The 15,520-nt window shown below is 35.9% G+C and overlaps 1 protein-coding gene across 1 annotated transcript in view; it reads right to left on the bottom strand.

Moving 5' to 3' along the window:
- The window catches only part of ANO3 (anoctamin 3), a 254,887-nt gene that overhangs the window by 11,619 nt on the left and 227,748 nt on the right, over positions 1-15,520 (bottom strand). Inside the window, exons 15-21 of the mRNA XM_083348587.1 lie at positions 9,759-9,841; positions 8,399-8,539; positions 7,671-7,835; positions 4,397-4,433; positions 2,681-2,792; positions 1,613-1,670; positions 886-983 (exon numbers count right to left, since the gene is read on the bottom strand). Coding sequence (XP_083204713.1) covers positions 886-983; positions 1,613-1,670; positions 2,681-2,792; positions 4,397-4,433; positions 7,671-7,835; positions 8,399-8,539; positions 9,759-9,841 — 694 coding nt within the window. The remainder of the gene's footprint in view (positions 1-885; positions 984-1,612; positions 1,671-2,680; positions 2,793-4,396; positions 4,434-7,670; positions 7,836-8,398; positions 8,540-9,758; positions 9,842-15,520) is intronic.

The raw sequence follows: 15,520 nt of genomic DNA, 5'->3' as shown, positions 1-15,520 counted from the left end.
CTTAGATCACCTAAAGAAAGGAGATCCCTGTTTGTGCAGATGGTCCTATCAAGACCTGATGAAGTAATGATTATCTTCATGGCTTGTGCAAATTCTCTTTGACTTTCTTTCTTAATAATATATAATTATTAAAGGCAATCTGAGGTAGAATATATATTGATTTTGTGAAAGCCTTGCATTAGGGTCAGAGCTACTAAAATAAATATTTTGAAAAAAGGGTTATAATGAAATATTCCAATATGTACCCTACAAAAAAGCATAAATCCTGCTTTTACTATTGGTATGCTCTCTCTCTTGTTTTTTTTTTAAAGTAAAACTTTCCACAACAAATAAAATTGGCAAAAAACAGTCTTATTTTTATCTTGCTCTGGCATTATATTTAATGTTAGGCAGAGTTAAAAAAATTGGGACCACTCTGGTGGGAAGGTAACAGCGTTCCGTGCGCCTTTGGCGTCTAGTCATGCCGGCCACATGACCATGGAGATGTCCTCTGACAAGTGCTGGCTCTTTGGCTTTGAAACGGAAATGAGCACTGGCCCCTAGAGTCAGAAACGACTAGCACGTCTGTGCGGGGGAACCTTTACCTTTTAGAGTTGGATCTGTTCATTTTTAGATGATATGATTCATTAATCTATTCAGTACCTACATTTCTAATTAATCCAAGGGATTTAAAACAAAAATCTTCACAAAATAGTATTCAACATATACTTAAATAATTAATTTGAACATATTTTCTAATTCATGTGTTTTTTCTGGAAGTGTGCATGTATAAAGCTATGGTCTCACTGAAATTTGGTGGCAACCATGTCTGTATCAAAATTTTCAAAGAACATAAGAAATATTTTTATTTTGTAGAAATATAAAGATACTATGTATCATACTTACGGATAACCAAGTTCCATGAAATTGTTCCACATTTGTTTTAAAACCATGATTACACCCATTTGCAGACACAGATCTATTAAGCAACCACTTGGATGACACTATGGGGAAAAATAGGAAAAAGAACCAAAGGTTTTTTTTAAAAAAAATTAGCCATTCTTGAAGTCAGTCCACTCATTATAATTAATTTATTTGTTATATTAGGCAAATTATTTTATATCATTTGATGATTTATTTATTTATTTATTTATTGTATTTACATGGCCACAAAACCTGGCTTGTGATTATGATGAGTCATCAACCTTAAAAAATGTAAGGTCATAAGTCAGAATAGACCTGGAAGGGACCTTGGAGATCTTCTAGCTCAACCCCTTGCTCAAACAGGAGATCCTATACCATTTCAGACAAATGGCTGTCCAGTCTCTTCTTAAAAACCTCCTTCTGAAGGCAAGCTGTTCCGCTGGTTAATTGTTCTCATTGTTAGGAAGTTTCTCCTTAATTCCAGATTGCTTCTGTCCTTGATTAGTTTCCATCCATTGTTTCTTGTCCTGCTCTCTGGTGTTTTGGAAAATGAGTTGACTCCCCCTCCCCCTAGTCCTTCTTTTCTGTAGACTAGGCACAAGTATTTAGCCTACCAGCAGCCAAAAAAACAAGCAGCTATGAAAATTAATGTTAAAAGGCAGTAGTTTATAAATTAAGATAAAACTGGGTGAATAAGAAACACTATTACCTCTTCTAATCTCCATTTGTTAAAAAGTTTGTTGTACATTCCAGGACGACCAGCAAATCTGAAATATAAGATTTCTGTTTCTCAACAAAATGTAACACGAAGAGAAAATTTTTACAAGTTGATAAGTAAAAAAAGATTAAGCAGTTTAGAATGATTTTGAAATTCTTATAACACCGCCTTATAGATATCTTCTAGAACACCCTAGTGAAAGAGATGGTGTTAACTCTACAAATGATTTTAGTTGTTGTGATGCATATTAACAGCACTCCAGTCTAGTTCTTTCTGATGTCTAGTGTGAAATTATTTACATTATTTGAATCTAACAGTCTGACCATAGACATAGCTTTTCATAACTCTCCATGAAACAGCAGTGCGGGCCAAAGAGTTTGAGAACAATGAGTACAAAATAGAGCATGAAAATTCATATAAACGAAAGCTAGGAGTTAGATTGCAATTGGCAGAAGAACAAAGACACAATCAAGAGCATTGGAACAATGCAATCCTAGCATCTGCAAGAGGGGGCAAGTGACAAAAACAAATTTTAATATAACAATGCACACTCTGTCTCTTACATATTTGCAGACCATATTCCCCATTTGTCATCATCACAGTTAGAAACAGATGTCTAGGAATGCAATTCCCACATCACAATATGTATTCACCAAATATAATTTACACCATTTATCTCTGTAGGCAATCTATCAATCTCAGATAGTGAGTCCATGGTTGTTTGCTTTGTAAGCAAGAAACAAATGAAGTAGAATTATAAATACTTATCTGAATTTCAAACATGTGTATACCATGTAGTAAATACATAGTGAAATATACAAGTGTGCACTTGTCACATCTTCCTTTCCCTTCTCTTTCTTTTCCCCTCCCTCCCTCCCTCCCTCCCTCCCTCCCTCCCTCCCTCCCTCCCTTCCTTTCTTCCTTCCTTCCTTCCCAGCTTATATTTAGGCACTGTATTGTGAAGCACACTTTACTGTCCAAGAGAATTGTCATCCCTCTAAAAACAATTTCAGTACATCACAAACTTATTTTTTTCAATTCACTTTAAGTTAACGTTACCTTCCAAGAAAAAATGCAATGTAGAAAATAGAACTGTTTAAATTGACAAACTGGAAAAGAAACATTTTCAAAGCAAAACTGTTTTCCCACTCTGAGTCTGTTCTGGGGTGTTCTATAAAAAGAAAATAAAAAGTCTCAACAAAAATTCCATCATAGACTGTCAAAAAACATAACATTTTTATTTTATTTTAAGCATATACCATTTAGATTTCAATCTACCTATGAAGTCAAATCTGAAACTTGAAATGTAAAAATATAGTTTTAAATTCTAGCCATAAAATAGATTTATAGTGAAATTCTGGGAGCCTTTGTAAATTCTCACATGGAAGTCTTAGGAGATTATAATGGTACACAAATACATCAAACAAACAAATATAAAACATTTGCCAACAAAATAAATTTATCTTTCTCTATATCCAAGCACCTGTATACTTGGGAGTAAATTCACAGAACTCAATGCTCAATGTGTGACCACTAATCTAGGACTGTAATAGAAAATTATTATAATTCTATGACCATTAATTTCCTCAATATATTGGGTAGTTTACTAGTTAGATATTCAACATCATTTTCAGTGGAATGGGTAGTTTTGTGCCTACGACTAGTAAATGTCTGCAGTCTTTAAAACCCTTTATTGCTAATATTAGAATTTAAGTTCTCTAGAAATTAGGGTGATCAGGTCTGGGCTAAGTGGCAGCAATGAGATGTAGAAACCTCTAACTTTTGCTGCCACCCTGTCTCATTCAGATTTTTGGAACTCAGGATTGGTAATCCTAGTGAAAATCAGGAACCACTTGGAATGTGAAGGAATGTGAAGATGGATAACTGCATATATATGCAAAATGAAACAATGTGGATAGCCAGTTATTCTTATCCCTTTATTGCAAAGGGTGATTAATAAGATAAGATTCAGGGTTTGAACAAAAAATTATTCACTTAGGGCAGACATGTCAAACTTGCGACGTCATGTGATGTCGCACAACATATCAGGACAGTTTTGCCATTGCCAGCAATGGGGTGGGTGCAGCTTCCGGATGACGTGTCCAGCCTGCGGGCCAGCAGTTTGACACCCCTGATTAGAGGTTATATTAGAGGTATATTGTTGGATGGGTTACAGTCCTACAGGCTGTAGGGAAGCCTGTAAAGCCAATTTGGTCTAATGGTTAAGGCACCAAACTAGGAAGCAAGAGATCATGAGTTCAAGTCCTGCCTTAGCTATTAAAGTCAGCTGGGTGACTTTGAGCCAGTCACTTTCTCTCAGCCCAACTTTCACCTCACAGGGTTGTTGTTGTGAGGATAACTGGAGAAGGAAGATGTGTTAGAGATGTTTGTCACCTTGAGTTGTTTGTGAAAATAATAAGGGTAGGATATTAATTAATTAATTAATTAATTAATTAATTAATTAAAATTATTAAGTTGATGAGCAAATAATAAGTTTGTGTTAATGGTTATTAGAACAAGGCAGAACAATGAAGAAACAAAGCAAAGTAGCATAATGTCATAACATTTTATTAAATTACTTTCTTATTTACTTGCTAAGGTTTATTTACTATTTCCAATTTCAAAAGACTTGAGTGGTTGAAACCCTGAGTAAAGCTGTTGGATTAACCCTAATAAAATATGAAACCTAGGCCCAATATTGTATGCTGCAAGTATCAAATCTCCAGTGGAACTAAAATCACCTCAACTCCTGAAGGCTTTTTGGAAGAAACTTACCTAGATCCGTTAAAAGATAGGCAACTTTTTCATATACCTGAAACCAATATAAGAGAGGAACATACATTTTACAAACGTCCCATTTTAAAGCATGATTTCAGCTCTAAAAAGCATGTGTAAAAAATAACCTCTAATCCAACTCTTTAATGATGAATCTTTCCTACTATAAACAATAGGAAAAAAAAATCAAAGGTAAGGTATGCTTTACCTATGATTAGCTTGACCAGGATTGTGAATGTGTTAAGTGTTTTACCTCGAGAGATATGCCATACACTATATCATTAGAATGCTAACGGCGAATAATGGTGTGCTTGTGCCCGCAGAATGCATGCATTTTAAACTGGAATTTCCAGTTTTATAGATGTCAGTCCAAGGAAAGTAATCCACACCCATTCTTCTAACTTCTAATTTCTCTCCTGGAAGTCTGGCAGATTTAAATCTGATATACGCTTCTTGGAGTATCTCCATAAGTGTAAAAACTTTGCCTTTCTTGAGAGTGCTTTGCCTGCACTTGTTGTGTTCCAGCTATTAGATTTCAGATAGTTTTCATATTGTTAGAGAAAGGCGTCAAGGATGAATTTCCCCAGTGCAATAAGCACAGAGAGCCATTAACAAACAGCAGGTTGCTATGACACATTTATTCTTCGCCATTTTAATAACACTGATAACTGCTATAGTAACGGACACTTATTCCGTTGATGAGTTTCTTTCAAAATGATCACCTAACAAAATTTACAGTTGAGACAAAATTAGCGTGTTATTGTGGCCTCTGGACTCTTAATTCTCTGCTGAAATTCCCCAGGAATAAAAAAACCTTTTTGAACAGTAAAGGGGATAAACACAGATATATATTTTTGGAAGCCTGCCTTTCTGAAATATGCATTGCCTCACTCAGTATATTTTCTTGTTCAAACCTTTGCCCAAAGCTCCTCAGGCCTTGCAAAGAGAGAAATAAGCATTCTGAAAGAATAATTTGTGGAAGGGAGGCAAAAAAGTCAAGATGGCAACTATGATCATGCAATTGAAACCTCACCATTTTCTCATGCCCTTAAAAAAAGGGTTAAGGTTTCAGTGGTATATTTGCAATAGTATCTTGGCTATTTAAAACCCCATCTGCAGTCATCCCTGCATTCTGGTGTTCATAGCACTTCCTGCACACTATAACAAAGCTTGTTTATTTAGTGTTAATTTTGAAATGTAAAAAAAAAATCATATGCAGGCATGTAATATAGCCCTCAATATGGATTGAAAAACAGAAGGCCTCTTCTATTAAAGATGCAATGTTCTTAGAGAGATTAGAGATATGGAAGTAGAGGGATAATAGCTATGAAATACCCCAACTGCATTCAGTTCAATAGCATTTTGACAAGGGAAGCAATTTGCTTGTTTTCCCTCAGTTCAATTTTAAAAAGAATGTCTAATTAAAATCTTGTTTACTGCAGCAGGAAAGGCTTCCTATGAAGTTATATCCAGATTTGAAATGCAAATTGGACTGCATTTAACTTCCACATTTTACCCTTTTCTGACGTTTATGATGTGGGCATCTGCAAATATTAAAGTTTATATTTTCAGAACTTCCACATTCTTTTGCTGTTACTTATACTCCTTTTGCTGAAACAATAATGTGCTATAGTCTAAAATACAAATAATAACAGGGCTAGGATTGATGGCAAATAGTAATAGTAGTAGCAATAATAATAATAATAATAATAATAATAATAATAATAATAATAATAATAATAATAATAATACACCAATAGGTATATAAAATATATATTTTAACAAAAAATATTTATAAATATATCTTTTTCATGGAAAAAATCTCAGTTAAATACCTATTATCTCACTGTGTTTAAATTGCACAACAGTCAAGAAATAAGATTATGTCAACATATGAACAGTTCCAAAATTCCTACTTCATTCAGGGGACTGAAGAGCTCTTGAATTTAGAAGTGGATGTTATATCACCGATGTGTTTTTCTTTTTCCCCCCAGACATTGAGTGGCTGGAATTTATTAATATTTCAGTCACATTCAAATTCAGAACAAGTTTACAATTATGCATTTAATGTTTTTTCTGTTTCTGTTCTGAAATGGAAGGTTTCATGTGAAGATTGCAAGTATTCCCTCCGGTTTCAAGCGGTCTGCACTATGTAATTTGAAGTACCAGCCAGCTAATTAAGTCTCTTTTATTTTCAGTAGTAGTATACCTTAGTGTTTACTGTATGGATGCCCATCTTATTACCAATGGTCTGCAGAATGAAATGGCTCTTTGTTCATCCCCTGAGAGTGCTTCTAGTGCCTGATTTGGCTACAAAGTATGAGTGCTTTTATCATGTGAGGAAGGCAAATAGCAATCAATCAATGGGCTTCCTCAGCCATGGTGTTGACTGCAAATGTTTGCTGCAGAACAGCCTGACTTGCATCTGCTGTAATCTCATTTTTACCCAAGCACTTTCATCTGCCGTGCTTTAGGGATTACATTGTGATGGTAACAGTATTTTGTTCTGTTTTTTATAAAAAAGCATTCTCATTCTTCTAGATTCTGATTTTAAGCAAGCATTTTGAGCTCTCTTTGCTGATATATCGTAAACTGCCTAGAAAGCTATTGTTAACTATCTAAGATAGTTCAGCAATTGGTTGTGTGTTAAACACTCTTTGAATATTAATTTAATCATTGCATTTTAAAACCTTTCAAAAAGCTCAGGTTTATTTACAAGTGTCTGTGGGGATTTTCAATCCTCAAGGTCACAGTTGTCCCAAAGGTGCTTTTTTCCAAAAGGCAACTGGACTTTTTTGGTTTTTTTCTTTGAAAACATTTCATTTCTCATCCAAGAAGTTTCTTCAGTTCAGTTTGGAAAAAAAATACCTTTGAGATATTTATTTAAAAGGTTGTTTCCCCACATTCACATGGCAACACTGAGGTGGACATTAAATTGAAAGATAACTAATGAACTCCGACTTCCATAACACAGTAGCACCCCATTTCTTAGTCTTACATTTTTATCACAGTAGCTCTTGATATTAATTGTGACAGACTTAGCATTTTAAACAGCTTCCATAATTAAAATAGTTCTGTGTTGTTCTTAAAAACTGAGCACTTACATTTATATTTGAACAGAAAGAGATTCAAATATAAATTAGATTCTAAACTAGAATCAGTTCCATTCAGATTTGTTGAGATCATAGCAAACTGGCCAACATAGTGTATCAACTTTATATTTTAATACATTGTTTAATATATCCATTAATAGACAAAAAATTGAGGAACTTACTACATTAAGGGACATGATGATTATAAAGTTGATGCAGACTCCAGTGCCTGAAGTTGCAAACTGCCAGTACATTTTAATGACATACCACTGGAAAGAGGCAAACCGCTCCATAGCCACTAGGCGATAAACCACCACTGCGAACACTGCAGTTAGCACTAATGAAATCTGCAGACACATAACAGTTGAAGAGACACATACAATTGAGCATTAAGACAAATACATGACTCCATTATTAGTTGACTCATCTGTACAGGTAAGTCCTCGACTTACAACAGTTCATTTAGCAACCATTCAAAGTTACAACGGCACTGAAAAAAAAGTGATTTATGTACATTTTTCACACTTATGACCGCTGTAGCATCCCCACGGTCACATGTTCAAAATTCAGACGCTTGACAACTGACTCATATTTATGACCATTGCACTGTCCTGAGGTTATGAGATCCTCTTTTGGGATCTTCAGACAAGCCAAGCCAATGGGGAAGCCAGATTCACTTAACAACCATGTTACTAACTGAAGAACTGCAGTGATTCGCTTAAGAACTGTGGTGAGAAAGGATGTAAAATAGGGCAAAATTCACTTAACAAATGCCTCGCTTAGCAAGAGAAATGTTGAGCTTAATTGTGGTCATGAGTCAAGTACTACCTGTATTATTCATTAGGTCAGAATAATTGGAGAAATATTAACAAGGAACACAAGAAGAATTAGACAATTTCAGGGATTTTACCATGAAAAATATTCCTGACACAGATACCATCAGTCGACTAAGTTTATCAGGAAAAGGTTGAAAAGGTTCAGGCTTCCCTGTTATAGGGTTTACTCGCTCCACCTGAGAATATTTTGCTTCAAACTGGGGACGAAGTTCTTCCTGCAATTACAAAAAAAGGTAAAGGTAAAGGTTCCCCCGCACATGCGTGCTAGTCGTTTCCGACTCTAGGGGCCGGTGCTCATCTCCATTTCAAAGCTGAAGAGCCAGTACTTGTCCGAGGACGTCTCCGTGGTCATGTGGCCGGCATGACTAGACACCAAAGGCGCATGGAACGCTGTTACCTTCCCACAAAGTTCTAATTTAATCCAGATGTGCTTGTAGATAGATAGATAGATAACCTTTATTGTCATTTTTTTTTACCGTGGGCACAATGGCACACATTAAAAATGAAATTTGGTTGCTTGCTCTCAAAGTGTACACATACATAACACACAGTTAAACATACTATATACAACATATGTATAGACCTACACCCTTACATATAAGTACATATAAATATTAATCACTGTCCATCTTGAATAGGAGGAGGAAGCTTGAGAGTTCACAAGGTTAATGCTATGTGGAAGAAAACTGTGACTGAATCTGGATGTTCTGCTTCGAATACCAAGGAGTCTCCTCCCAGAAGGTAACAAGCAAAACAGGTCTTGAGGAGGATGTGTAGTATCCCAGACAATCTTGCGGACCCTGCTCAAGCAACGCTTATGTGCCATGTCCTGGATGGGAGGGAGGGAACTGCCAATGATCTTTTCAACCATCCTCACCAGTCTCTGCACCACCTTCTTGCCTGAAGCAGTGATGCTTCCAAACCAGACTGTGATGCTGTATGACAGGATGCTCTCGATCGTCCCCCTGTAGAAAGTGGTCAGGACAAGGGGAAGGAAGATGTGCTTTTCTTGTCTGTGGATATATATATCTGTCTGTACTGCGAATAGTGGACTATATGCATGTACTTCCAAATACTGTTAGTTTCAACGACAAGCTAGCATTATCATAAATGGAAACGCACTCTCAGAAAAGTGATCCTGGCATGGAAATGTAATATATAAACTATTTGTTTGTTTATTTGTTTGCTTGTTTGTCATTCACACTTGTATGCTACTCGTCTTGCCCAAGATGATTCTCTATGTAGATTCTCTATATACACACACACACACACATACACACACACATTCAAATAATTAAGTATAAAAGAATTCAAGCTGATGTTGATGTTCAATAAGTATAAGTTGCCAAAGAGGCAGACACGTTGCATGATAGCTGTCAATCTTGAAAATCAATGCATGTTGACATCAAAACTGCTATTATAAAGGATTTTTACCTCTTCATCTTCCCAGTCTATGAGGTCCCAGTCATAAGTAAGTACAGCTCGTCGTCGTTTCCAAAACTCTAAGAAGACTGTAGCTGTAAAAAACCATGAGATATATGTCAATATCCTATCACTGAGTTGATTGACAGTTTATTGGTCCACAACTCCAAATTCAGAAAGGAATTCTAAAAAAATGGTATTTTCAATTTTCTTGAATACTTTTGTAGTACAGGGATTTATCTGTTTTATAAGACATGTAAAGCCAAAACCTCTACATTGAGGCATCATTAAATCCAGAAATTCAATTTGCTAAAGTAAAGGGCCATTCTCAGAACTAGTTAAGAAAAGTTGCATATCTGCTTTCATGTGAAAATTCATCTTGGTTGATTTTAAATTGCAAATGTCATACTTTAAAAAAAAATCAAAAGGGTAGGTATATCTACAGCAGGGGTGTCAAACTCAATTTCATTGAGGGCTGCATCAGCATTGCGGTTGCCCTCAGGGGGCCAGGTGGGTATGGCCTGGGTGGGCGTGGCCTACTGGGTAGGCGTGGCTAGAATGCGTATGGCCTACTGGGTGGGTGTGGCCAGCTCTACATCGTTCGCATCAAGGGTGCCTATGGGGGCCTGGGCAGGAGTGGGACAGATCTGAGGGTCTCTGGCAGAAGGAGGGTCTCTGAGCCAGGGCCAAGGCTGTGGGGGCCGTTCCCTCACTGTTTCCAGGATGGCTTCATGGGCCACATGAAACCACTTTGCGGGCCAGATCTGGCCCCAGGGCCTTGTGTTTGACATGTCTGATCTACAGACTAATCTAATGAGTGCCCCATGGCTGGCTTTAGGCTAAGGCCAAGTAGGTACTGACTTGAGGCATCAAAACCTAGGAGTCATCAGTGCCACCTCTCCTTCCAAATAGTTTTAAAAATACAAATCATCACATCAGCAGAAGATGGCACCATCAATCATTTTGGCTGAGGAGTGCCATATGTCCTTAAGTAGGCATTGCCTTGATGGCCACATTTTCAGCTTTACAAACATTGAAGAAAGACTAGATGATTGGGGACTGCACTGATAAGCTTTACCATTTCATTTCCCCATTGCCACTGCTCCATCTTAGCAGTGCTTGCAGAAGATTTCTGCTGACCTTTTCTGAACATCATTTTTGCTATGTTATACAATTCACGTTTTTTAATTTCTCACTCAAGAGCATTGTGCAGTGCTAACGTGACAGGTTACCCATCAGGTCATCTTAAAGAAAAGAACCTGCCCATTTGCAATGTGTCCTAGAATTTGTTATGACCTATATAGTAAGGGATTAATAATAGGTGGATGGAGAAACCTTAAAAAAGAAACCTTAAAACCTTTGCCCCAGATAGCTTGAGTACTTTACTGGAAGATGATGTAATAGGTCAGAAAATATTAATTTAATTTAATTAATTTAATTTAATTTAATTAATTTAATTAATTAATTTAATTAAATATTAATTTAATATTAATTTCTGACCTTTTACATCAACTTCCAGTAAAGTACTCAAGCTATCTGGGGCAAAGGTTTTAAGGTTTCTTTTCCCAGGAAATCTGCCAGGATTAGAGCCTCCATCCACTTATTATTAATCCCTTACTATATATGTTATAACAAATTCTAGGAAACATTGCAAATGGGCAGGTTCTTTTCTTTAAGGTGACCTGATGGGTAACCTGTCACGTTAGCACTGCACAATGCTCTTGAGTGAGAAATTAAAAAACGTGAATTGTATAATATAGCAAAAATGATGTTCAGAAAAGGTCAGCAGAAATCTTCTGCAAGCACTGCTAATTAATTAATTAATTAATTAATACATTCATTCTAAATGGCTGTTCACTATAGGAACTCTGGGCAAATAACAACATTTAAATAAAAGCTTGCAAATTTGGGACCATTCTAATCTTGAGGAAGAAATTGTTTTTCCCACTAAAATGTTAATTAATTTTAATGTAGTCACTGAGGAATAGCAACAGCAATAGCATTTTAGGCTTATATACAACCCCATAGTTCTTTAGCACACTCTGGGCCATTTACAATGTAAGCATTATTTGCATATCGGCCCCAACAATCTGGGTCCTCTTTTTACTGACCTTGGAAGGATAGAAGGCTGAGTCAACCTTGAGCCCCAGCATGATCGAACTCCAGGCTGTGAGCAGAATATGCCTGCAATACTGCACTTAACCACTGGACCAGTAGGACTCTTACTACTACTTCTACTACTACTACTACCACCACCACCACTACTACTATATACTACCGCTGATCACTTTTATCGTTAATATTGTACCTGAGATGCAAATGTGGTACTTAAAACATGGTTAAATATTTCATTTTGGCATCGTGGTTCTTAGAAATAGATATCCATCTACTTAAAATGTTACACATTGGACAAGGCACATAGAACTGGATCTATCTCCTAATTATCTATTCTTTTTGCATTTGAACCTCTATCATTATGAAAGTCATTTGGATGTCATATTAGGTATAATTGCTCATAGTCATATTTTGAGATGGTAGATAATTAAATTTAATAAATAAAAATAAATAAGTAAAAGGAATCATGAATTGTCATAATGACACTCTACAATACTTTTAATTATGTGGTTTTGGGGAAAAATGTACCCTGTTCTGGTGCAGAGTAGCTTGTCTGAGAAATTATCTGAAGTAGTCTATGAGGTATCCTTAAAGACTTCAGGAATTTTAACTAAGAACAAACCCAGCACTTTTCAGTTACACCCGAGTTCCTTCCTCAAAACATTTGGAAAAAACACAATTTTACCAAAGTGGACTCTTGAATACGCTCTTAGGTAACCTGACACATTGAAAAGTCATCACGTATAGGAAAGGACATAAAGGCACAGCTTACAGGAAATGTTTTTAAAATGGAGAAATACTTGTTTATTTAGATTTATTCAATTGTAAAAGTTAAAGTAAATATCATGAGAATTACTGGTAGAAAGAATAGGCAAAAAACAGCTCTTCTGACTTTTCTTCTTCATGAAACCCAACAAAACAATGGTTCTTGGTTAGAATGGGGTAGACAGTTCTACTTAGATAAGAGAATATTTGCAGTTCACAGTTGAACTGTTGGGGTTCTTGGTAGCCTCTGAGCTTGGTGTTGTTCTTGCAGATGTTTTATTATCAAATTAGTTAACATTGTCAGTGCTAGAAGGGAGTGGTGCTTGCTCTTATTTTTATATACCACTGTCTACCAAAGCAGGCAAACAAGCTAGTATTAAACAACAACCTAATCAAGAAATCACCACGAACACTTCTATCAGTACTGACAGAGCCAAGCCAATACTATATATAAATATAAGACCAAACCCTCGCTTCTAGCACTGATGATGTTTGGTAATGAAACTTCTGCCAGAAAACCACCAAGCTCAGGGAAGGACCAAGAACCTCAGAGTTCTACTTATTAAAAAGTGATCTTCCCCTTTCCTCAACTTCCCTGATGAGGGTCATCATTTAGAAGAGTTCTTGTCTATGAAGTGATGCCTTTTAGGAATGTAGGAGGGCTGGAGAAAATGGAAGTGTTGTACTTCAAAAAGCTTTCTCTCTTTGATTAGTAGGCTGCATATATAATTTATCATTTAGTCTCGTGTCAATCCTTGATATATGCTAGACAAGAAGAGCAACAGAACATACAGACTGGATTTGTTTTTATTTTTTCTTTTAAATTATATAGGCAAAGAAAATTGGTTCCCTATTCAGTTTGCAATATTTAGACATAAAGTTTAACAGCAATGTTGCCTCAAGCTGAAACAGATTGAAACACAGTGGGTTGGATAAAACAGTGACAGTCCTTTAAAACCAGAAGTCATTTGGATCATCAGCTCAAAATGCTAAGTAGTAAAAGTGTATATTACAAAATTGGCAATCCATTCTTAACCCCCTCTCTCTCTTTTGAAAGAATTTCTCTCATAGAACACATAACACGTCATGCATCATTGGTGGAAGTATCAGAATTACCCAGCCCCTTAATTTCAATAGTTTCACATTCTATGAATGGTATGCCTTCACAATGATTACCGAGAAGCAGTCATTCTGGTTCTCAGGTGCTCTGTTACACCCAGAGAAATAAAGCCCCACCTAATTTAATTCCAGCTCTGCATTCCTGTCCACTGTAGCATTGATACATTTCCATTACTTGCCTTCTCTTCTTTTCAGCAGACTACTAAGCTAATTGCACTCCAGTTTAGAAGCAAATAATTCCAGCACTTCCCTAACATTGTTGAGTTGAACAGGTAAGAGGTCTTCTTTTTGTGGCTTTCATTCGGCCGTTTCACTTCCGGTCCCCTTTTGTAAGTGTGCTTGATGAAAAACTTCTGTTTGTGTCAGCTAGGTTAAATGTCAGCTAAATGATCTGGCACACTTCCGGACAATTCTTAAAGAAATGCAAAACTAGCATATTTAACTGATATTCTGTTTATAACTCCTTTTTGTGTTCATTGGTAGAAAGTCTAGATTTGTGAAACTGTAGCTGATGTAGCACAGTATTACTTTAAATGCTAATTTGTTTTCACTACATGTACATAGAGGACTACTCCAACAACCTTTTTATTGGCTGGCAACATTCTGGCTGGGTTATTATTATTATTATTATTATTATTATTATTATTATTATTATTATTATTATTATTATTTTACACTGCCTGTCAGCTTCAAAGTTTGGATTTCATCATTTGCAGGTTAACACTTTTTCATAACAACGTAAAAATATGTGTATATGTATATATGTATTTCTCCAGTGGGTATAATGAAGTAGTTTAAAAAAAACACCTTTTGACAATCAAAGCTTACAATGGAAGCTTACAATGGAAAGTAAAAAAAGAGATCATAACCAGAATTTTACATGCATGGTTCATTATATTTTAGTACTTTTAACCTCCATGGATATAAGATATTTTAACTTTAAAGTTATTTACTTTAAAAATAAGACTATATTTAATTGTAAACGTTTAATACAAGCTAGATCCCCTTTTTATACAGTGAGAGTGAAAGAAAGAAAAAAAATAACTGATAAGTGTGTATTCCTACTTCATGGCAATGAAAACAAAGACATGTAGATCATCTTTTGAAGAGATTGTTATGCTTGCAACAATTAAGAGACTTACCAAAGTCTAAATGTGACTCTAGTTTGGAAGTGGTACATGGCCTTTTTTTTTACTTGGATTAATTCTTGGTGGCTTGAATTATATTTTTTTAAACTGAGAATAAGCTGTTTCATTCATTGTTATTTTTAGTTACTTTTTCAATTAGTTCGCTGTTGGATGTATTTATTATTGCAGTCCCTCTGAAGGGAAAGAAGGGTAATGGTCTAATGATCTTTGAGATCTGGGCTTAGCATCTCATAGTAACTTCAAGCCAAACCAAGGCTGAGAACTCATGAATAGATTGCCTGAATTTAAAGACACCAGTTGCTAAAGGCAGAGCCCCAGAAACTCATGCATCAGATTAGGCTACCACAATGCACTTCATGTGGAGTTGTCTTTGAACCCTACTTGGAAATTGCCATTGATGCAGAATTCAGTTGCCCATTTCTTGGTGAAAGCTACTATAGTAAGGCAATGCCTACACTTTGGGGAACTGCATTGGGTTCCATTATATTTCTAGGCACAATTCATACTGTTATTTTTTAACTTAAATGACCTCAGTGGCTTAGCTCCCAGAAACATTCCAGGTAGAGCTAATCCATCCTACATGCTCATCTCAGTTGATGGTAATTGTTATTCCCCATACGAGATAGA

The sequence above is a fragment of the Vipera ursinii genome (genome assembly GCF_947247035.1).
Source record: "Vipera ursinii genome assembly, chromosome: 1".
Classification (NCBI taxonomy): Eukaryota; Metazoa; Chordata; class Lepidosauria; order Squamata; family Viperidae; genus Vipera; species Vipera ursinii.
Note: the sequence above shows the minus strand (reverse complement) of the source record. Positions and strands in the feature narration are given on the sequence as shown.